Below are 26,847 nucleotides of genomic sequence, written 5' to 3' on the forward strand. Positions count from 1 at the left end.
GCTCTATTCTCTCTTTAATGTGGTTCTTTATTTTAATACACTCATGTGTACTATTTTTAAAAATGAGGAAATAATTTCAACAGGAGATAAGTAAGTAAATTTCACAATGAAATGTTAAAGACGTAGAATAATGCTGTAATGCTGCAACAGCCTCTTCCAGAAATTCGCCTGTAGACCATCACCATCCTCTAAGTTTAACAATCCTCAGACACAGTACTACAGGTGAGGGAAGGAGGTGGGTCTCTATTTGAATTTAGCCTAAGAATGATGACAGGAGGATTAATGGAACAGTCAGTCTCAGTCAGCTCAATCCCATCTGATATCTAACCCATGAAACAAAGCATTGCCTCTCTGTCCGTCACTGATCGAACGCCAGGATCTCACTTTCCATCATTCAGCCACTTTCACTCCAACAATTTCACTTTCTTGTCTTTTCCCTTTGGTATTGTTCAGAGAAGAGGAAGATCCAATTCGGCTTCATCACCAGGAGAATACCGTAAGGTTGAACTGCTTAAATTTTTATTTTTTATTTAAAACTTGTTTTTTTATATTGTAAAATTTGACGTCACATGCCTGCTGATAGGTACTTGGTAATTGTTAACCAGTATTTAATTGACCAATGGGTGGCTTACCAATGGATGGTTAACCATTTGCATTTAATGAGTGGGTAGTCAATTAATGGGTAGTTATCCAGTGGCAGATTATGGGTAGTTAATTAATGGGTGCTTAACCAAAACCAGTCAAATAGTTAGTTGATTAATGAGTAAATTAACCCGTTGTAGTTAACCAGCACACATTGTTAATTCACAGTAATAATTAATTACTAAGCAGTTAACTACTAGGTGGCCAATTAGCAGCCTGTCAACTAGCAATTATTAACAAGTGAGTGGGCTATTAACTGAAAATAATTACTTTCCACAGGACAATTAGGGTGTGAAACAACTACTCATTTTGCCATTGGTGTCAAATCCCATGAATGAAGTTCAAAAAATGTAAATAGTTAAGCAATGAATAGTTAATTATTGTTAGTTAATTCATAGGAGCTTAACTAGTGTGCAATAAATTAGCAGTTAGTTATTGGGCCATTAGATAGGCTATTAATGAGCAAAAGTTAATAAGTGTGTTGTTAAGTTGTGGGTAGATGACCAACAATCTGTGAACTGCCCAATAAGCCATTAACTCATGAATGGTTAGACAATGACACTTAACCTATGGGCAGATAATTAGAAAGCAGTTAATCAGTAGCTATGGGGATATAGACTGTCAGTCAGGAAATAACACCAGCATTTTGACATATTGCTTCCATGTAGCAGTTCAGGAGTTTTACTTATGGTCCAGTCTGTTACAAATCATTATAGAATTTATTTTATTATAAATTTAAAGTAAGTCACGAATACTGTGCAGGGCTTCTGTCTGAAGTATTTGTTTCAGGATTGAATTCTATTTGAATTTGGCTTTTTAAACTAATGTAAATAATGAATTAAATCATGGAACCAATCAGACAAGGTTAGTAACAGACACTAGGTTTATGCCAATGTATTGCTACAAACCTGGCTACAGTCACAGCCTGTAGCTTGTCCCACCTCACTAGTTGATTTCATTCATCGAATGATGTATAACAGAATGGGGGTATTTGATTGTTTGTGTTTTGATAGAGTTCTTGAATTAATTCTATTCCCCCTGCCTTATCCCCATACACCTGTAGATAACTTTCCCCTTGAACCGTTTGGAGATCTGGCCCTATGTCAGGGCAGACTGGGCTGTCCTCAGTTACTTCAGAAATGAGCCAGGATCACACTCAGCCAGCAGTGGTCTCTCTTTCTCAGGAGTCACTTGAACAATTGATTGATTGATGACGTAGGGAAGGTGGAACAGGGCCCAAGATCACAGAGTCACTTGTGCTTCTGAATGAGATGACATGCTATACTGACCTCAGTGTTATTAAACTGTTCTCGGTCTCAAGAAGGAGCAATAAAGTAAAATTCCTGAATGTCAAAACATAGGATTTGGGGAAATAAAAATTTATTTCATGTCAGATACCATGCTGCAGAAAGCCTAGAGGAATCTAGAAAATGCAGAGGTAAACATGCAACCATATCAGTAAGAAACAAGGACCATTGATCCCCTCTAACTGGCTTCACTATTCAAAAACATTTGGTTGATCTGATGTAATGTTAACACCATATTTCAATCTATGCCTGATAACATTTGACTCACTTTTTAGTGGAGAGTCTATCTATTGCTGCCTTAAAAATATTCAGTGACTCTCTGGAGGAATGAGTTCCAAAGCTCACGTTCCTTAAGTTCAGCTTTTGTTGGGTAGGGGGGGTAGCACCATTTCAGAACCCACCTTAAGATCCTACATGTTTCAGTAAGATCAATGCACATATATGTAAAGATATTGGTAAGTAAAGTTGAGCTAAACCAAAAGATGTTTGTGAAATAAAAGAAGAGCAGAAGGAAAGTGCAGGGATAATTTCAAGGCAAAAGAAAGTTCAGCTTTCAGAAAATGGAACAGGCACTGTCAAAGAGGCACACTCTGAAATATTGGATGGGATAAACATTGTGAGTGAGCATAAATGGCCACACCCATGCTGTACATTTCTATGACTCTAAATGGAAACCCGGTTGCTAGGAGATGCCAGAGAGAAAATGCCAGAAGGTCTAGTCCGTCACTTTCAAATCCTTCCTGGATACAGGCATGTTATTGGAGGACTGGAAACTACTAACGCTGTCCTACATATAAATAAAAAACAAAAGCAGACCACTCAGCCCTGCCCTTCAATAATATTGTGGCTGAATTGATTTAAACCTTGATTCTACATTCCTGCATATCCTTGGTAATCTTTCATCTGCTTGGTCATGAAGAACCTACCTACCTCTGCCTTAAAAATATTTGAAGATTCTATGTCCATTGACTTTTGAGGAAGAAAATTCTAAATACTAATGTTTCTCAGTGAGAAATTATGTTTGTTTTAAATGGTCAGGTGTTTAAATAGAGAAGGGAGAGCTTGAATTGTAAAAGGCCAAGCAGCTTCATCTCGGTGAAGGGCAAACAAGTGGAAACATTGTGGGCAACAGGAGAAAATATTATTTAGAGAAAAACAGATTCATCAAAGAGTAAGCACGGATTTGTTAAGGAAATGTCATGTCTGATTAATTATGCAATTCTTTGAGAAGGTAAGAGGTAAGAGGTAGGTTGGATAAGAGTCACCTGGTGGTCTTAGTCACATGCATTTTAGTCAGATTCCTCATGCCAAACTGAAGAAGTAAATTAAAAGCTTATGTAATCCATGTTGAATCAAAGAGTGACCCAATGGAAGTCTGTGCTTTTTAATTTAATCATTCAAAGTTGGATGGAGAAATGGCAGGTGGAGTTTAATCTTGGACACGTGTGAGTTAATTCATTTTGGGAGGGAGGTCAAATGCAAGAAGAAATTATGCAGTAAATGGTAGGATCCTGAGGAGCACTGTTATACAGAGGGATCTTGGGGTGCAAGTCTATAGTTCCCCAGAAGTGCTAATACAAATGGATATCATGGTAAGGAAGGCATAAGACCTTAATCAGTTCAGGCATTGAGTATAAAAGTTGGCAACTCATGTTGCAACTGTATAACATTTTAGTTAGGTCACGTTTGGAATATTGCGTGCAGTTCTGATTGCCACATTACAGGAAGGATGTCAAGTCTTTGGAGAGGCTGCAAAGAGGTTCACCAGGATATTGCCTGGATTGGAGTACATTAGCTACAAGGAGAGATTAGACAAACTTGGATTATTTTTACTGGAGCGTCAGAGGCTGAGGGGCAACCTGATAGAAGTAAATAAAATTATGAGAGCCATGGATAGGGTGGGTAGTAAGGGTCACTTTGCCAGTAGGAAATGTCAAATACTAGGGGGTGTACATTTAAACAGAGAGGGGAAAATTTAAAGGAGATGTGTGAGGAAAGCTTTTTACACAGAGAGTGGTAGAAGCCCAGAATGTGCTGCTAGGGAAGGTGGTGGAAGCAGATATGTTAGCAAAATTCAAGAGACATTTAAGCAGGCATGTGAATAAACAGGGAACAGAGGGATAGAAGCTATGTGCAGGTAGGTGGCATGAGTTTAGAATATCATAATGGTTGGTGCAGATATATAGGGCTAAAAGGCTTGTTCCTATGCTGTACTGCTCTATGTTCCATGTGGGGGTTCAGCATTTATTTCCTGTCCCGAGTTGCCTTCTTGAACCGCTGCAGTGCATGTGCTGTAGGTTGAATTATAGTCTTGTTGGGGAGGGAATTCCAGGATTTTAACCCAGTCACAGTGATGGAATGGCAATATATTTCCAAATCAGGATAATGAGTGGCTTGATGGGAACTTGCAGGTGGTGGTGCTCCCATTCACCTGCTGCCCTTGTCCTTCTAGATGGAAGTAGTTTTGGGTTTGGAAGGTGCTGTCCAAGGATCATTGGTGGATTTCTGCCATGCATTTTGTACATAGTACACACTGCTGCTACTGAGCACCAGTGTGGAGAGAGAGGGTATTTGTGGATGCGGTGCCAATCAAGCGGGTTGCTTTGTCCTGGATGGTGTCAAGCTTCTTGAGTGTTGTTGGAGCTGCACCCATCCAGGAAAGTGGGGAATCACACTTCTGACTTGTGCCTTGTAAATGGTGGACAGCTTAGGAGGTGAGTTACTCACCACAGTATTGCAAGCCTGATATTGACATTTCCACCCTGTGAAAAAGATTGCAACTATTCAACCTATCCATGCCCCTCATAATTTTATATACTTGTATGAAGTCCTGCAGCCTCTGATGCTCTAGTGAAAATAATCCAAGTTTGTCCAACCTCTCCTTACATCTAAAACACTCCAAACCAGAAAAAATCATGGTGATATTCCTTTTTTAGCTACAGTATTTAAATGGCTAGTCAAGTTCAGTTTCTGGTCAATGATGTGTTGATTGTGGCGTTTCAATAATGGTGATGGCATCAAATGTCAAGGTGCAATGATTAGCTTCTCTCTTATTGAAGATGGTCATTGCCTAGCACTTGTGTAAAGCCAATGTTGCTTGTCACTTGTCAGTCCAAACCTGATATTCTCCAGATCTTGTTGCGTTTGGGTATGGACTGCTTCAATATCTGAGGAGTTGTAAATGATGCTGTACATTCATCAATGAACATCACCATTCTGACCTTATGAGGAAGGGAAGATCATTGATGAGGCAGCTGAAGATGGTTGGGCCTTGGGCATTTTCCTGAAGAACTCTTGCAGAGATGTCCTGGAGCTGAGATATCTGACCTCCAATAACACCATACCTTTGTGCCAGGTATGACTTCAAACAGTGGAGAACTTTTCCTGGATACCCATTGATTCCAGTTTTGCTCGGGCTCCTTAATGCCCATTCAGTTAAATGCAGCCATGATGTCAATGGCTATCACTCTCACCTCACCCTTGGAATTTAATTGTTTTGTCCATGTTTGCACCAAAGCTGTAAGGAGGTCAGGAGCTGAGTGGCCCTGGCAGAACCTAAACTGGGCATCACTGGGCAGATTATTGCTGAGCAGGTGCTGCTTGATAGTACTGTTGATGACACCTTTCATCATTTTTGATTGCGAGCAGATTGATGGTGCAGTAATTGGCTGGGTTGGATTTTTCCTGTGTACAGGACATACATGGCCAATTTTCCTCATCGTCAGATAAATACCAGTGTTGTAACTGTACTGGAACAACTTTGCTAGGGGAGTACAAGTTCTGGAGCACAGGTCTTCAGTACAATTGTTGGAATGTTGTCAGGGCCCATAGCCTTTGCAGTGTCTCCAACCATTTCTTGTCATTACTTGGAGTGAATCAAATTGACTGAAGACTGGAATCTGTAATGCTGGGAACCACTGGAGGAAGCAGCAATGGATCATTATTCAATATGTCTGGCTGAAGATTGTTGCAAAGGCTTAAATTTTTCCTTTTGCGCTGATGTGCTGGGTTCCCCGATCATAAGAATGGGTACATTTGTGGGCCGTCTTCCTTCAGTGAGTTATTTAGTTGTCCACCACTGTTGATGACTAGATGTGGCAGGACTGCAGAGCTTAGATCTAATCCATTGATTGTGGAATCATTTACCTCAGTCTAGCACTTGTGGTATTTGGCATTCAGGTGATCCTGTTTGGTAGCTTCACCAGGTTGACACCTGTTACTGCTTCTGGCATTCCTTCCTGCACCCTTCATTGACTATGAGTTGGTCAGTTCTGCTGCTGTTGATGGTCCACAGCGCCTTATGGATATCGGTCTTGAGTTGCTCGAACTGTCCCATTTAGCACAGTGATAGTGCTACACAATGTCATGGAAGATACTCCACAAGGGCCGGAGTACTCCGGCCTCACAGCACCGGAGACCCGGGTTCAATTCCCGCCTCAGGCGACTGACTGTGTGGAGTTTGCCCATTCTCCCTGTGTCTGCGTGGGTTTCCTTCGGGTGCTCTGGTTTCCTCCCACAGTCCAAAGATGTGCAGGTCAGGTGAATTGGTTATGCTAAATTGCCCGTAGTGTTAGGTAAGGGGTACACGTAGGGGTATTGGGTGGGTTGCGCTTCGGCGGGGCGGTGTGGACTTGTTGGGCCGAAGGGCCTGTTTCCACACTGTAAGTAATCTAATCTAATCTAATCTAATCTCAACTGTATACCACTGTGCCGCATCTTCTGCTGGGTCTGTCCTATCGGTAGGACAGGACATATCCAGGGATGTGGGATGGTGGTGTTTAGGACACGGTAAGGTATGATTCCATGAGTATGACAATGTCAGATTGTTGCTTAACTAGTCTGAGAGACAACAGCAGATAATATGACATTGAATGAAATATTGGCAAGGAATATCCTGTTGATTATCATCTCACAATTTTGCTTCTCCACAAGGAACATACAAGAAAAACTGAACTGGTAAGAGCAGAATAAATTCTGGGATGAGATGGTGAGTGTGGGATCTGGAATCCCCTACAGGATTGGATGGTAAAGACACAAACCCTTCTTGCAAAGAAAAAAAGGCAAAGTATGTTATAAACTACAGGGCCATAGATCAAGAACTGGGAATAGGGACAGAGGTAGATAATGGTGATCAAACTGCTCAGCTCTTTGTCAGGATGAGTGGCCTCCTTTTTTATTGTAAACCTGTGCTTAAAATAGACAAGGCCATTTTATTCACTGTTTACCAGCCTGTTATCATAGAATATTATGATTTTAACCAATCATTGCCATCAATCTCTAATAATGAGCCAGCAACACACTCAGTGGCTGTGTAATAAGCACAACAAGAGTTCCTGTAGGTTCCTGCACCTTGGCAATCTGGTCTCAATCCTTCATCAACCCTAAGGTGAATCATGAGAGCCCATGGTGTTGGAGATAGTGTATGGACATGGATAGAGAATTGTCTAATGGGCAGTAAATAGCGAGTGAAGATAGGGGGTTCTTTTTCAGGTTGGTGATCCAGAAACCCAATGCCCGGCTTTTTCACCTTTCACTGTCAGCTGTCATGAAGGGAGTGACTGTGAGGTTCGAGCATTTAATTCCAATGTTGACCTGATAGTCCAAGGTAGACAGGCAGGAGGATAGAAGAACACAGCAAGCCAGGCACCGTCTGGAGGCGCAGAAGTCGACGTTTCGGGTGTAACCCTTCTTCAAGTCCAACTGTTAGAGCCACTTACTCAAAATTCAAATTCAATTCAGTGCCCATAACATAAACTCTGCTAAATAAAATATATAACGTGTTTGAAACTTCCTGCTGGAAACACAGCTCATCTCTATCTCATTACAAACCAAAAATCAGAGTGAAGAAACATGAAATAATGAATAGTGTATATAAAATGAGGTTAAGAACCCAAACTAACTTCAGACCACATCCCCTACTCCAGTTAATGGCAATGACTCACAGCTTATCCTAATGTAACTGGAACTGTAAAGACAACTTTCAGTGTCAACAAAATACAGATATACAAAACAATTTTAATGAGCTTTAGCATTTCATTTCACCTTTACTGAGCCCAACTCTTGAGACAACATCCATTTCATGTTCAGTTCAAAGATTTAAATATAGTTGTCTATTTCAAGCCTCAGTTAGGCTCTGGAATATTGCAACTCTTTAAAATATTGGTCATTGAAAATTGTCTGAGGTTTCAGGACATTGTTAATAAATCACCTTGACTCCCTCCACCCACAGGAAGTCCCACAGTTGCCTCATCATCCTTATACACCTCAGTTGCTTTTGAAATGTGTTTCCTTAAACTTTAAAACATACAATCATTAGCCTTAAGAGGACATTGATGTCATTATCTGGGAGTCGTATATAAACCAGGCAGAATAGTGAATCTCAGTTCTGTGCACCCAAACAACGATCAACATCACTCGTGTTGAATCCGAAGTAAATTGTGATATCTATGGTGAGGCGGTGAGTACAATTGTTTTCTTCCTCAATTTGAACAACAAGGCAAGAGTAAGAAGCCGTTATCTTCCAGTAATCCAAATGAGAGGCTCGGGTTAAGCCCTGAACAGCCAGATGGAGAAATTGTAGCCTTCTCTGCGTGATCCCCTCTCCCCCACTCAAACCCCTGATCCCCTCTCCCTCACTCAAACCCCTGATCCCCTCTCCCCCACTCAAACCCCTGATCCCCTCTCCCTCACTCAAACCCTTGATCCCCTCTCCCCCACACAGACCCCTGATCCCCTCTCCCCCTCTCAGACCCCTGATCCCGTCTCCCCCTCTCAGACCCCTGATCCCCTCTCCCCCTCTCAGACCCCTGATCCCCTCTCCCCCACACAGACCCCTGATCCCCTCTCCCCCACAGAGACCCCTGATCCCCTCTCCCCCACTCAAACCCCTGATCCCCTCTCCCCCTCTCAAACCCCTGATCCCCTCTTCCTCACTCAAACCCTTGATCCCCTCTCCCCCTCTCAGACCCCTGATCCCATCTCCCCCTCTCAGACCCCTGATCCCCTCTCCCCCTCTCAGACCCCTGATCTCGTCTCCCCCTCTCAGACCCCTGATCCCCTCTCCCCCTCTCAAACTCATGATTGCCACCTGTTACATTCAAACCTGATTTCCAACCCCCTTCCCATAAAGCCATCTAATGACAAAGCTTTTTCGTTTGAAATTATCTCTGTATCAGTCTCTGAGTGGGTTTGACTCATATTCTACAGATTAGTCTGGAGTTACTTGTTCTGCCCTGGGGCATTTTTAGGGAAATGAATCATTGGCAATTTCCACGGGGTTGGCTGGTAGGAAAAAAAATTGAGGCAGGGTTTTTTTACAGTTCACAATCAATGCCAGCTATTGGAAAATGCTGCTAAAAAACCCAATAAAAATGGATTGGGCTGGTGACATCTATTAAATTTCAAGAGTCTGTTTGTTTCCTGAGGCATTTTAGAATTCCCATTGTAAATCAATCAGTTGGGTTTGTTGTAAATGCGACCTTTACAAGACAGTTTTAAAATAAACATTTAGTTCAAAGTAAGACTCCGAATTCCAGATAAACACCTCAACAGGCCTGTGTGATCCATTCTACAGAAGAGAGAAATTCAAGCTGAAGTTCATTGACATTATTAGGGATTTGCCCCAGGAGCTGTAAACATGAGGAAAATTTGTTCTGCCTTTAGAATGCCTGCGGAATCTATAATTGATTTTAGAAAAAATTGAAAGGGAATGTTAAGATTTCTTGTGAAATCAATCATAACTTTAGGATAGTAAGAAATATTGATCTGTTGTGACCTAGTGCCTCTGAAGATTACTCACAGGAATGAACTTAAAATACAAAGGCCTCAAGTTGCACTCACCAGAGCAGAAAAAGGTTCGGGTGTGTCCATGTTACTTCAACTACTGGGACTTGACAGTTCAGAAGATTCTAGAAAGATGTCAACGCTATCTCTTTGACTATTCTTAAATGGGATGTGACAAAGCCAGCATTTGTTGCCCAGGTTTGGCTCCTATTGAACTGAATAGTTTGCTTGACTATTTCAAGGGCAGTTAAGAGTTAACCTATTGCTGTGGGACAGAAATATGCAGGAGACAATAGAGGAGTCTGGGACATGTTCTGTAATGGTTCAGGTTCAATAAATGTCACAATATTAGAATATTGCTTGACCATTCTGTGGGATAGCTCTCCCAATTTTGGAAAAAGTCCCCAGATGTCAGTGAGGAGGACGTCGAAGATCAACCGTACCTGATGATCCTTTACTATTTCTGCTGCTTTAGCGGATACATGTGGCTTGTCTGGCTTTATTCTTTCTTGATGCTTTTATGGTGGTTGAATACAGCAGATTAGCTTGTCAGGCTCTTTCAGAAATCAGTTTTGAAACCCGTACATCTCTGGGTCCAGAGTCCCAAATCGGAAATGAAGGATCAAGTTCCTTCCCTAAACAACATTAATGAAGCAATCAGTAATTTCACCATCGAGAAAAAAGTCTGCAGAAATATGTGGAAAAGGAATTAGATGAATTGTTTCATAGTACAATACAGCATAGGACAGGCCCTTCAGCCCTTGATGCTGTGCTGGCCTTTTATTCTACTCTAAAATCAGACTAACCTACACACTCTTCATTGTGCTATCTTCCATGTGCCTATACAAGTGTCACTTAAATGTCTTACTAATGTATCTGAATCTATTACCACTGCTAGCAGTGCATTACAAGCATCCACCACTCTCTGTGTAAAGAACCTACCTCTGACATAATTATTTTTAAAATTAGAAATTACAGTATGGAAACAGGCCCTTCAGCCCAACAAGTCCACACCGACCCTCCAAAGAGCAACCCACCCAGACCCATTCCCCTACACTACAGGCAATTTAGCATGGCCAATTCACTCAACCTGAACATTTTTGGACCGTGGGAGGAAACCGGAGCACACCCACACAGACTTGGGGAGAATGTGCAAACTCCACACAGACAGTCACCTGAGGTGGGAATATGAACCCAGGTCTCTGACGCTGTGAGGCAGCAGTGCTAACCACTGTGCCACCGTGTCATATCTCCCCTAAACCTTCCTCCAATCATCTTAAAATTATGCCACCCCATGATAGACATTTCTGCCCTGGAAAAAGTCTCTGGCTATCCACTCTATTTATACCTCTCATCATCTTGTACACCTCTATCATGTTGCCTTTCACACTTTTTCGTTCCAATGAGAAAATTCTTATTTCCCTCAATCTTTTTTCATAAGATATGTCCTCCAGTCTAGATAGCGTCCTGGTAAATCCCCTCTGCACTCTCTCTAAACCTTCCGCATCCTGCCCATGGGTGGTCTAATCAGGCTGTACAGAGATGCAGTATAACCTCGCTGCTCTTAAACCCCCCAATCTCCCTGCTCATGAATGCCAACACAGTATGCCTTTTTAACAACCCTATTAACTTGGGTAATAATTTTGAGGGATCTATGGATATGGATCCCAAGATCCCACTGTTCCTCCACACTGCCAAGAATCCTGCCTTTGACCCTGTACTCTGCACTCAAATTTGACCTTCCAAAATGAATCACTTGAAAGGGCAGGCACACACACAATAGACCAAATAGCCTCTGTAACCATTTTATGATTACTGGCACTGGATTTTAATTCCAGAAGCCATTGGAACTCATGTCTCCACAGGATTAATCTCAATCTTTACATTCCAGGAGCATTACTGCTTTGCTGCTAGACCTTCTAGGTTTCATGTAGCTCTGTATCATGATGTTTCATCTATGTGTATGACTGGTTGGGTGTCTGGTCTTTTTCTCTGTGCCCATGTCTGGGTGTTGTTCTCATCTTTCCCAAGGATCTGGGCATCACAGGCCAGGCAAGCATTTGTAGCCCATCCCTTACCCTCCTGGAGAAGATGAAATCTCCATCAGTACCTGTTTGTGTCTGAAAATGTGTTTGTAACTCTGAGTGTTTGGGTATGTGACTATGATAGTATCTGAATGTTTGTTAGTGTGTGTGTGTGTGGTCAAATGTTTCACATAAAGAAGGGGGTCAATACAGATATATTGTTTGGGTGAGGGTTACTTTATGTTTCTTCTCTTCAGGATATGGAGCCTCCAGCCAATAGTCGAGCGCTACTGTTAGGACTGATCCTGAGCTACGTCCTGGCTCCTTGCTTAGGAACTGTTCCTCCTTTGCTCAAACACACACAAAGGTAAAACACCCAGTCAGACAATTTACTGTTACTTACATAGTTTCCTTTCAGTATAAGTAGTGTCCTTTGTCTAGGTACTGAACAGTTTCTGCCTGCTTCTAGGGCGTAAGTTTGTATTTATGACGGCAGTGGGAATGAAATTGGTTTTTGATGAGTTGCTAATCAGTAAATACAGGATCAATGTCGACCCCAGAGATACACCAGTCTATGACATCTGTTACACTGTCAATATGAGGAATGAATTTGAGGAATTTGGATGTTTTATACAAAGAATGAATTTCTCAAAATGCATCACATCCTGTTACTGGATCAGTGGTGCTGGAAGAGCACAGCAATTCAGGCAGCATCCGAAAAGCTTCGAAATCGACATTTCGGGCAAAAGCCCTTTTTACCTCTTTTTACCTTTCACATCCTGTTAGTCAAAGAGAGTGGAGGAAGGGCACTAGGTAGTAATCAGCACATATTTTACCTGATGTCATGAGAAATGACCAGGTTCAGGTCTCCCAGAGTCAGTCTATCCATGTTGTATACCATTCTACTGTCATTTGTGGCACGTTTATCCTGCCTTTGGGACAGGACATACACAGGGATGGTGATCAAGGAGTCTTCAACATCCTGTGTAAGGTATGATACAGCGGTATTACCTTGCCTGTGAGACAGCACTCCCAATTTTGACCCAAATCCCAAGATGAGTGAGGGGGCTGTTTGTGATGATAGAATTGAACAGAAACAATGGACCTGAGGATGGAGTTGGCTCAAAATTTCACATTCCTGAACAGGGGAAGGAAGGTTCTGGATGTTGTGGTGAGGATATAGTTTTGAGAACTATAAAAGTATGGTGAGGGGAGAAAATATTTTGGACAACAACCAACACTAGAACCTTTTAGATTGTGTCTGATTACGTTGAAGCAATCTGAGAGACATTTTCCTCAGATGTTTCTGGAATTGACTACAGATTGATGAATAGTTTAGCCTCTTATTGGAGGCATAGGTGAAGCTGAGATTTGGGGATGGGGCGGGGAGGAGGTGGGGTTAAATGAATTGGACTGGATTATGAATTCAGTGAGAAATGGGGAAGTACACATGACCCTGATGACAAATTGGCACCCTGATTACTTAATATTTAATATGATCCCATCTGAGATTAAGTTACAGCCTAGAAATCCAAATGTATGTTTGGATGCCTTGATGTGACATTGTTTTGTTTTATTGTAGTTCACTGTCTAGGTCCTGGAAAACTGGAAATTTGCCGGCACCAAGAGGAGTTGAACAAGTGGAGAATATCTTGCAGCTTCCTCCAGGTTGGGATCCATCTGGCCCTTTGCATGATTGGGGCATTGAGATGATGTCATCAGTTCCCACACTTAAAGGACTCCTGAGAAAGAATTCTGGGATCTGGTGGATTCCAGTTTTAAGGCAACGTGGTAGATTCCCACTGCATTTCAAAAATCATGATGGTCAACCAAACACAGAACCTGCAGACAGTACAGGTCTGACCAGCATTACCTTGGGAAAAAGCTGGTCGTCTGATTGGCTGGAACCAAGCACCAATGAAGAAGTGAAGAGAAGTTTTGTTGTGGCTGATGATGTTGCTTTTAGAGAAAAGAGCAAGTTGCTGACTGCGATGCAAAGGCAGAAATGGCTAAATGCTGTAATGAGGCAACTTGTGATTAATAAAAAGTAAATGCAATACAATTTATGAATATTGGTGTTCGTGAGTGTTTCAAATTCAGAAATGTAATTCATTGTCAAACTGCAATAAAGCTCTCTTCAAAGACACCATAAACTTGTAAGTTTTATGTTTTCAAACATTGCTTCCAGGAAAACACTTATTTTAAACATTGGCAGCAACATTGTTTTCATTGAAATCAAAGGTGCAATTCTAACCCTTGAATTAAATCAGGGAGTGAGACAGTAGTCAGAGGTATTGAGATTAAGCAGTTTGGGGTTCCAGAAGCTACATTTCGGTGACTTTGGAAGCTGAGCTGATTTACAGCACTAGTAGATGACTTTGGAAGCTGAGCTGATTTACAGCACTAGTAGGTGACTTTGGAAGCTGAGCTGATTTACAGCACTAGTAGGTGACTTTGGAAGCTGAGCTGATTTACAGCACTTAGTAGCAGGAACGAAGACACTGGTAAAAGTGAGCATTGTTCTCCTTATTATGGAGAAGATAAAGTTCTGCTGAACATGAGAAAGGCTATGATACAGTGGCTAGGGTCAAATAGTTTACATTGATAGGAACATTGGGGACTCAAACAGTACAGAAGACAGATGGGGACAATGGAGTTTCATAGTGGAACACTCCAGCAACAGCATACCAAAACTTCAAGACAATCAGGGGACAAAGGTAAGACAGTGGCCATCACAAAGGAGAAGATGCTAGGAAAGCTGAAAGGCAGAAGGTTGATAAATCACTTGGACAAGATGGACTATATCCCAGAGTTCCAAAGGAGAAAGCTGAGAAGATTGTAGATGATCTTTCAGGAAACACTAGAATCAGAGAGGGTTCCAGAGGATTTGAAAATGGCTAATGTAACACCTCTGTTTAAGAAGGGAGGGAAGCAGAAGACAGGAAAGTATAGGCTGGTTAGCCTGACCTCAGTCACTGGTACAATTTTAGAATCCATTTTAAAGGATGAGATTGCGGAGTACTTGAACATGTATGGTAAATAGGGCAGAGTTAGCATGGCTTCTTCAAGGAGAGGTCATGCCTGTCAAATCTGATAGAATTCTTTGAGGAGGTAATGAGAAAGTTAGACAAAGGAGAGGCAATGGGATGTGATCTATTTGGATTTCCAGAAGGCCTTTGACATAGTACTGAACAGGCCAAGATGTTAGGGGCAAGGTCAATACCTTGGATGGAGGATTGGCTGGCTGGCAGAAGGCAGAAAGTAGGGATAAAAGGGTCTTTTTCAGGATGACAGCTGGTTCCACAAGTGTCGTGTTGGGACCACAACTATTCACATTATACATGATGTTCAATGATCTGAATGTAGGAACTGAGAGCATTATTGTTCTGTTTGCAGATGACACAAAAAGAAGTGGAGGGACAGATAGTGTTGAGGAAGAGGAGAGGCTGCAGAAGGACTGCGACAGGCGAGGAAAGTGGACAAAGATGTCTGATAAAGTCTGAAAAAGGGAGGACTTTTTTTCGCCAGAGGGTGGTGAATATGTAGAACCCATTGCCATAGATTGCAGATGAGCTGGAGCCAGGGGACTGGCAATAAGTAGCAGATTGGTCTATGGACTAGTGAGCATTTATCGATGACAAAGGCCTGCTGGCTGCCAACAGTTATGTGATTGTCTCCAGATCACTGAACAGATTGGAGATGACTCTTTGGCAGAAGCAATGGATCCCTGGAAAGGTCAAAACTGTTTTTTCCTCTGCAATTAAAAGCCAGAAGAAACATTGTTTATTTTTCTGTCGATATTTGCTGTGAGCTGCAGCTCCTATTCAGCAATCCAGAGACCCACTCATCCTGTACCTTCTGGGAGTGAACGAATGTGGTTGGAAAAGGAGGAACATGGAGCAGTATGACCTGACAATACAAAAGGACCACCAGTTTCCTCATTTCCCCTCCCCCACACCTTATCCCACTTCCAACCTTCCAACTCGGCACCACCCTCTTGACCTGTCCTATCTGTCCATCTTCCTTCCCATCTAGCCGCTCCACCCTCCACTCCGACCTATCACCATCACCTTCCACCTTCATCTACTTTTTGCTTTCTCAGCTACCTTCCCCCCAGCCCCAGCCCCACCCCCTTCCATTTAACTCTCAGGCCCCTCAGGCCACCCCCTCGTTCCTGATGAAGAATTGATGCTCGTAACATTGATTCTCCTGCTCCTCGGATACTGCCTGACCAGCTGTGCTTTTCCAGCAACACACTCTTTGAATCCAAAAGGACTATCTCAGTCTCCTTCAAGGAACAATCAAATCATTAACTGTTTATTAATTCCAATGCAAACTAGAGAGCTTTATTTCAGAAAATTACATTGTGGGTTTGCAGTACTTGAGTAATTCAAGAGGTGGGAGATTGCAGGTGTAGTGAGGCACTCACTGCCCACATAGTCACAGTGTCTGGGACATCAATAGTAACAATGCTGTGAAGTGCTTCTGTCATAGAATAGGATCATGTTTTTTAAAAAATCATTTAACATTCTGGATTGTGGTATTCACACAATCCTAATTCAACACTTGCCCACTCTGGTCTTGCTGTCTCACTGCCTTACCCTGGCTCACTGTCCTGTTCCATCGCTGTTAAACATTTCCCAGGTTGGGCAGGGGATGGAGTGAGGAGATGGGCTTGACCAGCATGATGAATGGAGTGATGCGCTGTGTGGGTTCTGGAGCACTGAGAGCAGTGGTGATGAGAGCAGTGATTGAAAGTGGAGCATGGGTGTTCCTCAGACTTATAGTTACCAGTGATCATTTCCATGCATGGTATTACTGCCTGTTGTAGTATAGTGACAGGCGATACATAAATTTGAGACAAGGTGGTCTGGGATGCCTCAGGGAAGAGGTGATTTTTAAACCGATCAGTTTGCAAATAACTCACTCTGGTTCAATTGAGACAGACAACTCCCCTTACATTTCTTTAAGGCAGCCTGTCATTCTTCAAGGGGAGTTGCAGTCATTACACTATTGCTGACTGAAGGCAAATGTGCACCAGTTCAGAGAGAGGTCCCCGAGGTTGTTGGATGTAGTACTTCACACCATAGCCCAAGATGTTAACATGAGGAGGGAGAGTTAGGAAGCTCTCAAGAAACATCCTGAGAATGGTCATCAATTCCAAGAGTCTGGCCCCAGACTCTGGGCAGCAATGCCACATGGTCAGATACCTCAGTAGGTAGTCAATGTTAGTGAATGTATCTTCAACATCCTCCTTAAGCTGCTCAATGCACTACACTCACATCACTCACCCACCAGCAGTCCCTGGCATTTAGGACTTAGACCAAAGATGCCATTTCTCATATATTTACCAATGATACCAATTCCACACTCAACTCTTACTACCCTCATGGACCTCTAGCTATTCAGGCACACAATGTTACACACTTGTTGACAAATCTTCTGTTTCTCTTGCAGATCAAAACTGCCATAACTGTAAAGAGCAAAGCAGAACCCACAGCTTGCTTGGGGGTGTAACTGTGAATGCTTATGTGAAGGTGGTAACTATCTACACAATCCAAGTTGTCAGAAGATGCATTAACTCAGCATGAAAAGTTGTTTGTTGTCATAATTTGTTCCCCCTGCTTCCAGTGCATGTAAGCATGCCATTAGCATCCTTACAAAACTGAGGGACCACGCAGTATACGGTGAGGGATTCAAAATTCTACCCTCATGATTTTGGGAGTTTATGACTCCAGGTGACACAATGTAGTTGAATATTTGGGTCCTGAAGAAGGGCTTATGCCCGAAACGTCGATTCTCCTGTTCCCTGGATGCTGCCTGACCTGCTGCGCTTTTCCAGCAACACATCTCCAGCTCTGATCTCCAGCATCTGCAGACCTCACTTTCTCCTCCATGAATATCAAGCCAAGGTTTGCCTTAAGTTATGTCTGAGTCTGTTAAGGACTAACTTATATCCTTACAAAGACTTTATTATTGCTAGGAGGACTTAGGTTTCTAGACTTTCTAGTGATCTCATGTCGAGTAATAACTGCTTGCTTCTTTATAAACTCTGCTGGGGATTTTTTGGACAATGGCTGGCATGGAGAAATTCTTGCTTTATTAAGATGAGTTAGAAGATAATTGTTAAGAACAAGCTGGGTTAATGGGAACAAAAACAGGAATTCCTGGAAACTCAGCAGGTTTGGCAGCATCTATGGAGACAAAACAGAGTTAATGTTTCTAGTCTGGTGACTATTCTTTAGATCTGACCCTTCTCTCAACAGATGATTAGATTAGATTAGATTAGATTACATTACAGTGTGGAAACAGGCCCTTCAGCCCAACAAGTCCACACCGACCCGCCGAAGCGTAACCCACCCATACCCCTACATTTAGCCCTTACCTAACACTACGGGCAATTTAGCATGGCCAATTCACCTGACCTGCACATCTTTGGACTGTGGGAGGAAACCGGAGCACCCGGAGGAAACCCACGCAGACACGGGGAGAACGTGCAAACTCCACACAGTCAGTCGCCTGAGGCGGGAATTGAACCCGGGTCTCAGGCGCTGTGAGGCAGCAGTGCTAACCACTGTGCCACCGTGCCGCCCGCAGATGCTGCTGAGTTTCTCCAGCAATTTCTGTCTTTGATTCAGATTTCCATCATCCATAGTTCTTTGCTTTGTTTTTAAGTTATAAGGAAACCTGCAATGAACAAGATGATCTCAGTTGATCTATCCCATTTCTGAAAAGAAAACTCTCTACATCAGTTCTGGATGAACCTAGTTGTTCATTTGAAAGACTGATCAAAAGAACTTCTTAAGATTGCATTTCCTGAGTAATTAGTGTGTAAATAGTGATGACGGTTTGTGCAAGAACATCTGAGAACTAAACTCTGAAACATCTCATACTTAATCCCTCTGCTTTCAAAAAAAGCCCATTTGGACAATTTGTTTTCTTCATAAAGCCAACTGCTTCAGAGAATTTTGCATCTGTATTCACAATAGAGAAGGACAATGTGTGCCTAGCATTCTGTCTGGGGGACTGTGATATTGTTGAACACATTAAACTTGGTAGGGAGCAGTAGCCATGAAACTGGATAGATTGCCAGGTATAGACAGTGCCCAAGAATGCAAAGGATCTGACATTAATTTTCAAATTCTCTTTGGTCATGACAGAGATGCCAGAGCACTTGAAAGCAGGTAATATGGTACATTATTCAAGAAGAGTGGTAGGGATAAACCAGGAAGTGACAAATCAGTGAGTCTAACATTGTTAAGGAAACTAATGGAAACAATTCGAAGGGACAGAATTAATTACCATTTGGGAAGGCAAGGATTAATCAAGGTTTAGTGAAAGGGAGATGATAGATTGGCCAAGTTGTTCAATTTCATCTGCATGAATGGGTCATCTTGGGTTCTTCTTTTGAAATATAGAATTGTACAGCTCAGAAGGCCATTTAGCCTGTTATGTGCACCCCAATCTTTTGACAGAACTATCTAAATGGATCCTATCCAAATCTAGAATACAATATAACATCATGCAATTCCCTTTAAAATTGACTAATTTACCATTCCTTTCAAGTAATGCATTCAGGATCACATCAACCCACCAATGAATAGAATTCTCTTCATAAGACCATAATATATGGGAGTAGATTTAAGCCATTCGGCCAATTGAGTATACTCCAACCAATCATGGCTGATATGTGTTAAGACGGACCCGGGGGTCCCGTCTTTGCGTGTTCTTTCGGAAGGAGAGACTCACACTGGCAACTATGGTTAGACGCAGACAGCAGTTTATTCACAGAATCTTAACTGGTACAACGAATCTACAAGCATGCATTCGTTGGAGAAGGCGTTCTCCCTTCTCGTTCAAACTTGACACAATTATACCTCGCGCCTGGAGTCCCCGGTCAGTTCGCCTTCCCCATTGGTCCATTCATCTGCGCGCGCTGGGGATCTGTCCTCCTATTGGCCGCATCGAAGTGCCTGTCCAACTCCTGCTGTGCTTGACAATGGCTCAGCCATCCCGGGAGCGGTTCCGATCCCATATTCAATAGTTCATTGTTTCAAGGAATTACTATGCGTCTGACAGGCTAGCCATTTTCAATAGTTTCAGTTTAACTAAACTGACAATTACACTTATCCACTTTAGACTTAAATAGAGCCATTCACACTTAACAGTTACAGGTTCCGATAGAGCAATTCACACTTGTCTAACAGTTACAGATTCCGATCGGTTTCTTTATTAATCCCGAGTTTCGATGGGGCAATTGATACTGGCTGGTATTTACAGGCTCCAAGATTTAATTAACATTATGCATATCCCTTACAAGCTCCAGCCAGGTACTCATGCAGTCGCCAGCAGCAGCTCGCTTGGCTGTTGTTAACCATTTCAGGGCTGGAACTAGAAGTGTCTGTTGCAGAACTAGTGTCACCCTCCCTAGCCCTACATTAAACACCCCAGTGAAATCTCCCCAACATTCCCTCCCTTGGCCTCTACTGAGGCCACACCAACCCATGTAAACATTAACGAACGTAAGAGGTCCGGAAGGGGGGAAAGTAAACTACATCGGGTGCCACGTCTGCTGTACAAAAAAAAAGTCCCAAGTGTAAATGCCCATTCGCTACGGTGGTGTGTGTTTTGTCTTGTGTTTTTTTTTAAAACAAACGAGAAAATGTAAGGGCATACAGCCCGCAGTCAGGTACACGCCAGCGATCGGAAACCCATTGGAACAGTGTACTGTGCCCCGGCCTTCCCGCCGGCCAGAATGGTTCACAGGCCTGCAGGCCCGTCCAGGCGTCTGATGTATATACTGCAGGCCATGTGGTCGGAGGCAATCTCCTCCGAGTACACAGCGCAATTGCACCTGTGCCAGGCTGACCCGTGCCCGAGGAGACTCTTCTGCCACTGGATAACCTCCAGTCAGTAACGGACAGCAACCTCCATCTAGTTGCCGCTGAGGACAGAGCCGGGCAGTGGCAATCCGATCCAAACCCACGTAGAACCTCCGATTGCAGTGTAGTAGTCACTGGTGTGATCAGCAGTTGAATCCCGGGGCATACAGTACCTCTCGGCCCCTGACTGCAGCGTACAGTATAAGTCAAAGTGCTGCCAATGTAGGTGGGCAAAACTAACATGGAAGGGGTTTATTTTTTTGAACAGCCGATGTTACACTGAGGGAGAAGGGATAGTATTGGGTAGTAGTAGGGGAAAAAAGAAGCATAAGCACACACCTATTGGAACCCCGTACCCTATGGAAATAGACAAACCTGAAATAGACCTGTCACCGTGAGCAGTGTGAATTGCCGTACATTAATGATAGTCCCCTGTCTACCGGGAACGGACATGCACGCAAACTGCAGCATCTGTATCTATCCAAGAGAAAAAAAAATCATTGTAACCCGCAAACATATGTCCCCAGTTGAGAAAAATCATTATAAACCGCAAGCACCAAATGTCATTGTCACTGTCTTGCCATAAGTGGAACTGGGATTTGAGGGTTGTCCTCATCTCCCTGTAAAATGGTTGCATGGTAGGGTTTGGGGCCTAGCTTTGCTGCTCCTCTCCCTTGTAACATTGCTGTCTCTTATGTACAGCTGTAAATGTTTTTTTGTAAACTGTTTGTTTGTAATTTGTTTAATAAAATATATATAACCAGGGGATTGGGCACATGGGTGTCTTTTCTAGAATGTTAATAAAGTTATTTTAAGTTGGTGCTTTTCCCTATGTGTTGCACCTGCACACACCCAAACATAAGTGCTGATGAATATGAGCACTACTGCTGTAGTGTGGGAGGGAAACAAAAAAACATTTTTTAAAAACCAGGAGATGAGAATCTCCTCAGCTGAGGACTGACTCTGAGCTGGCTGGCCACAGTCAGTGTACAGTGTACAAGTGAATAAAGGGTGACTTGGTGATGGGATACTGGCCTTGGTGCAGTTATTTCAGGCGACAAGTTACTTACTGCAGGATTTCTAACCTCTGACCTGCTCTTGTAGCCACAGCATTTACACGGCTGGTTTAGTTCAGTTTCTGGTCAATGGTAAGCCTGCCCCAGATGTTGCTAGTGGGGGATTCAGTGAGGGGCAACTCAGACAGGGTTATTTTGTTGATGCAATATTATGTTGGCTGTGGTGCAGTTGTAGTTTTATGTACTATACCCTCGAAACATACCTGTTTGATCTCTCCAGACAATTTTATAAGCTGTTGCTCCTGGTATTGCAGTCCAGCTGATCCGAATCCGGCCTCCTGTTGTATCCACTGCTCTCAGATAAAAAAAATAAACCGCAAGGACCTGCACACAAGTAATTACCCCCACGCAGAGGCAATCCGGCTGTCAGCTGAGTAAGCTTTCTAGGATTTAAGTACTCGAATCAGCAGGAGTTCCCCCGCAGCCCGCCAGCTGTGTAAACATATTAGAGGCACTTGAAAAGTGATTACCTAGAACTCTAGCAATTTCACCACAGGCCGTCGGCTGTGTAGACAGCAAGGGCCCCTTGAGGTAAAAGTTGAAACTTTATTGCTGGAACAGCACAGCAGGTCAGGCAGCATCCAGGGAACAGGAGATTCGACGTTTCGGGCACAGGCCCTTCTTCAGGAATGAGCAGAGAGTGTTCAGCAGGAGAAGATAAAAGGTAGGGAGGGGGGACTTGGAGGAGGGGCGTTGGAAATGTGATAGGTGGAACGAGGTCAAGGTGAGGGTGATAGGTCGGAGTAGGATGGAGGCGGAGAGGTCAAGAAGAAGACTGCAGGTCAGGAAGGCGGTGCCGGGCTGGAGGGATTCGGCTGAGACACGGTGGGGGGAGGGGGGATGAAGAAACTGGTGAAGTCCAAGTTCATCCCCTGCGGTTGGAGGGTTCCCAGTCAGAAGATAAGACGCTCCTCCTCCGACCGTCGCGTTGTTGTGGTTTGGCGGTGGATGAGTCCAATGACCTGCATATCCTCGGTGGAGTGGGAGGGGGAGTTGAAATGCTGTGCTACAGGTTGGTTGGGTTGGTTCGTCCGGGTGGCCCAGAGGTGCTCTCTGAATCGCTCCGCAAGTAGGCGGCCTGTCTCCCCAATATAGAGGAGGCCACACCGGCTGCAGCGGATGCAGTAGATGATGTGGGTGGAGGTGCAGGTGAATCTGTGGCGGATATGGAAGTTTCCTTTGGGGCCTTGGAGAGAAGTGAGGGGGGAGGTGTGGGCGCAAGTGTTGCACCTCCTGCGGTTGCAAGGGAAGGTGCCGGGAGTGGAGGTTGGGTTGGTGGGGGGTGTGGATCTGACAAGGGAGTCGCGGAGGGAGTGGTCTCTACGGAAAGCTGATAGGGGAGGGGAGGGAAATATATCCTTGGTGCTGGGGTCTGTTTGGAGGTGGCGGAAGTGACGGCGGATGATGCGCTGTACATGGAGATTAGTGGGGTGGTAGGTGAGGACCAGTGGGGTTCTGTCCTGGTGGCGGTTGGAGGGGCGGGGCTCAAGGGCGGAGGAGCGGGAAGTGGAGGAGATGCGGTGGAGGGCACCGTCGACCACGTCGGGGGGGAAATTGCGGTCCTTGAAGAAGGAGGCCATCTGTGTTGTACGTATTTTGAACTGGTCCTCCTGGGAGCAGATGCGGTGGAGACGAAGGAATTGGGAGAATGGGATGGCGTTTTTACAGGGGGCAGGATGGGAGGAGGTGTAGTCCAGGTAGCTGTGGGAGTCGGTTGGTTTGTAGTAGATGTCCGTGTTGATTCGGTTGCCTGAGATAGAAACCCCTTGAGGTAAAAGCCGGGTGAGTTCCCGATTTAAACGGACAGATGACACAGCCCGGGGTCTGTGGAACACAGTACCCACACCCGGGTGAAAGTGAGGGAATCGGGTTACAGGGGAAAGTCATAGATAGTCTTGCGACTCATTACCCGTGATGTCGCATGTAACGTGTGCGGGTTTTGAAGCGTACCCTCTCGCTGGGCAGTTTCAGCTGGAGGCCGGTCCAGCATCACCGCCTGGTATGCGGGCGAGGAGGCATCTGTTCCTGATAGGGCACGATCAATAGTGCGTGTTACCAGTGTCCTGATACACGGAATGCAGCAACACCCGCAAGTGACAAGAATAGCTACCGAGATGCACACCCCCATGGCCAGCTGCCCTAGCAGTGTCCCCCATCTCCCAAAAGTGGCGTTCAGCCAGTCGACGACTGGATTTTTGACCCCCGATTGGTGCTTCAGCTCAGCAGCCAGGGTTCGGAGCTTCACCAGGGTCTTAGTGAGTTTGCCATCTGGGCCCGTGTTGTTTGATATGGCTGTACAGCACATGGTCCCAAACAGTGCACAAACACCTCCTTTTTCGGCAAGTAACATGTCCAAAGCCATCCTATTTTGTAAGGTCATGAGGGAGGACTGTGCTAGCTGTTCAGGATGGCGTCAACTGCATCCCGGGTTAGGTTGGTAAGCCTCTGCATATTGTAGTGGAGGAGGTTGATTCTGTTAACGTTTTTATTAACCGTGATCGGGAAAATGGCGGAAAAAAGGGGAAAACTTTCAAAACCCGCAGCAATCTCATCCAACAGCTTGTATTCGTCGGGGATATTTCTGGCCTGCCCTAGCCGCCTCCCCAGGGGAATCACTGCTACCCTCCCCTGGCCCCGGACTCTGTTGGGTGTCTGTCCCTGACCTCAGGGTGACCATCTGCACTGCGAGGTTGGCTGCCCTGTCAGCTGCATCATTTCCCAGCGCTTCCCTGGTACGTAAGGCAGAGTGTCCTTGCACTTTCACTACTGCCACTTCCCTTGGACGATGCACTGCCTGGAGCAACCGTCACAAACTCTGGTCGTGTTTTACCGGCCTCCCCGTGCTGGTTTTAAAACCACGTCTAACCCAAGCTGTGCCCTCTACGTGGACTGCGGTCCATGCATAATTGGAGTCAGTGAAGATGTTAACTCGGTGTCCCTCACTCAGTTCTAATGCCCTTGTCAGGGCTGTAATCTCTGCTAGCTGTGCAGATGCAGGCTGTGGGATTTCCCCAGACTCGATGGTGTCGTATACCCCCCCTGAATCTCTGACCACGGCATACGAGGCTCGTACGCCGCCTGCTTCCCGACGGCTGCTGCCATCGGTGTACAGGTCCCAGTCTGCCTCGGCCAGGGGTTCTGTGTGCAACCCCTTACGTATCCTCCTCTCCTCAGCCACTCTGGCCACACAGTCGTGGGGCTTCAAGGATTCCCCATTCATTCCCACCATCATATTCCTAGTACTCCCCCTATCGGATGCAAATGTAATGTGCGGTGATAGAAAGGCATTCTCAATTCTAACCTGCCGCCCAGCTGAAAAGCTGAATGAGTTGGAGACCAGAAAGGCTCCTATCTGTGATCTGTGTGAATAGTCAAGGGATGGCAGAGTACTAGATGGTCAGTGTTGTTGACCGCTTTCGTTACTGCTGCCACAAATCTGGCACAGCCTGGCTGCCCTTTCTCAATGGGCTCTAAACGGCAGCTGTAATACCCCAGCACTCTCCTGCAGCCTCGGTCCTTTTGGTACAAGACGGCGTTTACTATCCCCTCAGTCTCTGCCACGTCCAGGTGGAAACCTTTCTTATAGTCTGGGTGCGCTAGCGTGGCCGCTGCTCCCAAAGCTTGCTTCACCTCCTTGAATGATTTCTCTGTCTCCGCGTTCCATCGCAACTGACTCTTGAGCCTCTTTGCCCCAACCTCCGTGATCATTTCCCTGAGTGGGGATGTCATAGTCACAAAGTCAGGGACGTAGGTGCGAGAATACCCACATAACCCCAGGAAGGCCATCATGTCCTGTACTGTTATAGGGGTGCCATAGGAGAGGATCGCTTCCGTGTGTGCTCTTGAAAGTGTGGTGCCCCCTTTTCCTACTATCCGTCCCATAAAGGATACTGATTTTCAGGCTATCTGGCACTGTTCCCGTTTTACTTTAAAACCGGCTGCCACAAGGGTGTCCAGCAAGGTGCGGACCCCCTCCAAATTTTGGGTGTCAGTTTCACTGGCAATCAACAAATCATCCCAAACTGCTCTAAGATCTGTGTAGTCGTCTTGGAGGCCTGCCCTTCGGCTTTCATCTTTTCCGATGTACGGTGCCTGTTCAGATAGTGATGTACCTGTTTCCTCCATATGTCCTCCTCCATCGAATCCACCCCCACCAGGTCTTTCAATTTGCTCTGCACTGGTGCAGGGAGTCCCTCGGTCACCCCCCTCCGAAAATGTGCTATTGCCAAGGGAGAGCTATCTGGCCTTTCACCTGTCCCAGCCTCCCATAGGTCCCAGGCCCTCCCCAGGTATTCATGTATGTCCTCCCCGTCCTTTAGTCTGAGGGTCCCCAACGCGTCCAGCGAGAAAGTAGTGGGATAGCTGTCCCGCAGGGACCGCCAGATTAAATTTCGGTAGAGGTCAAACGAGACAGTTTCATCTGACCTGGAACACCTAGCCAGTCTTTCTGCCCTGATCAGCGCCTCCTCTGCTCGGATGCGTACCATTATGGTTCTAAAATCCGCCAGCGCTAGTTTCTCATGACAGGTCTCCCTCTCAAAAGTCGCTATCCAGGCAGACGCCCCGTTGGCAATCGGAGGAAGCCTCCTGACCAGGGCGTCTAGGTCTGTCCGTGACGTACTTCTCTACCCCCATACTAGTGGCGAGAAGAGGCGCTTGAACGGGCGGCATAGTGGCGAATGTCCCCTGTATTGGGCTGCCGTGGGGCCGTGGGAGTGATGTGTAGGAGCCCTTATCAAAACCCCCAATAATCTCCCCCTCGTCCTCCGAGGAGGTGGTATCTAGCTGGGAGTCATACTTGCTCCCCACCTTCACAAGCTTGTTCTGGAGGCGAGCTCCCGTAACAATTAAAGTGTCCCCTTCCGCAGCAAAGGACCTACTGTCCCGCCGGGATTTTTGAATTCCCTGGGGTGCCTGTTCAGACTTGGCGGACTGGCTATTCATTGAAGCCAATTTGTCATGTCTTCCCAGGGAAGGAAACTTTGGGGCATGGGAGCCATCCTGTCCCAGCACGGGGCAGCAACCCTCCCCTTGTACCTCCACGTCCTGTACTTCACATCTCTGTGGGATGCCGTTCGGCTGGCCGATCCGACACAGATTGCCCCCTGCCTTTACCATCCCTGTCCCGGCTGCG

The 26,847-nt window shown here is 45.0% G+C and overlaps 1 protein-coding gene across 2 annotated transcripts; it reads left to right on the forward strand.

Annotated features, from left to right (window-relative positions):
- Nucleotides 1-379: 379 nt before the first annotated feature.
- pth2 (parathyroid hormone 2) lies at nt 380-13,848 on the forward strand. 2 transcript variants are annotated; one of them, XM_087978065.1, is made up of 3 exons: nt 380-501; nt 12,013-12,122; nt 13,338-13,848. In XM_087978065.1, exons 2-3 carry the CDS (start codon nt 12,016-12,018, stop codon nt 13,804-13,806), a joined length of 576 nt encoding a protein of 191 aa, XP_087834191.1. In that variant the 5' UTR covers nt 380-501; nt 12,013-12,015; the 3' UTR covers nt 13,807-13,848. The 2 variants fall into 2 exon arrangements, with proteins under 2 accessions (XP_087834191.1, XP_087834190.1); XM_087978064.1 differs by having other exon boundaries at nt 380-496.
- Nucleotides 13,849-26,847: the final 12,999 nt, after the last annotated feature.

The sequence above is a fragment of the Chiloscyllium plagiosum genome, unplaced genomic scaffold (assembly GCF_037043375.1).
Source record: "Chiloscyllium plagiosum isolate Xiang-an unplaced genomic scaffold, Cpla_swu_hap1 HiC_scaffold_33, whole genome shotgun sequence".
Classification (NCBI taxonomy): Eukaryota; Metazoa; Chordata; class Chondrichthyes; order Orectolobiformes; family Hemiscylliidae; genus Chiloscyllium; species Chiloscyllium plagiosum.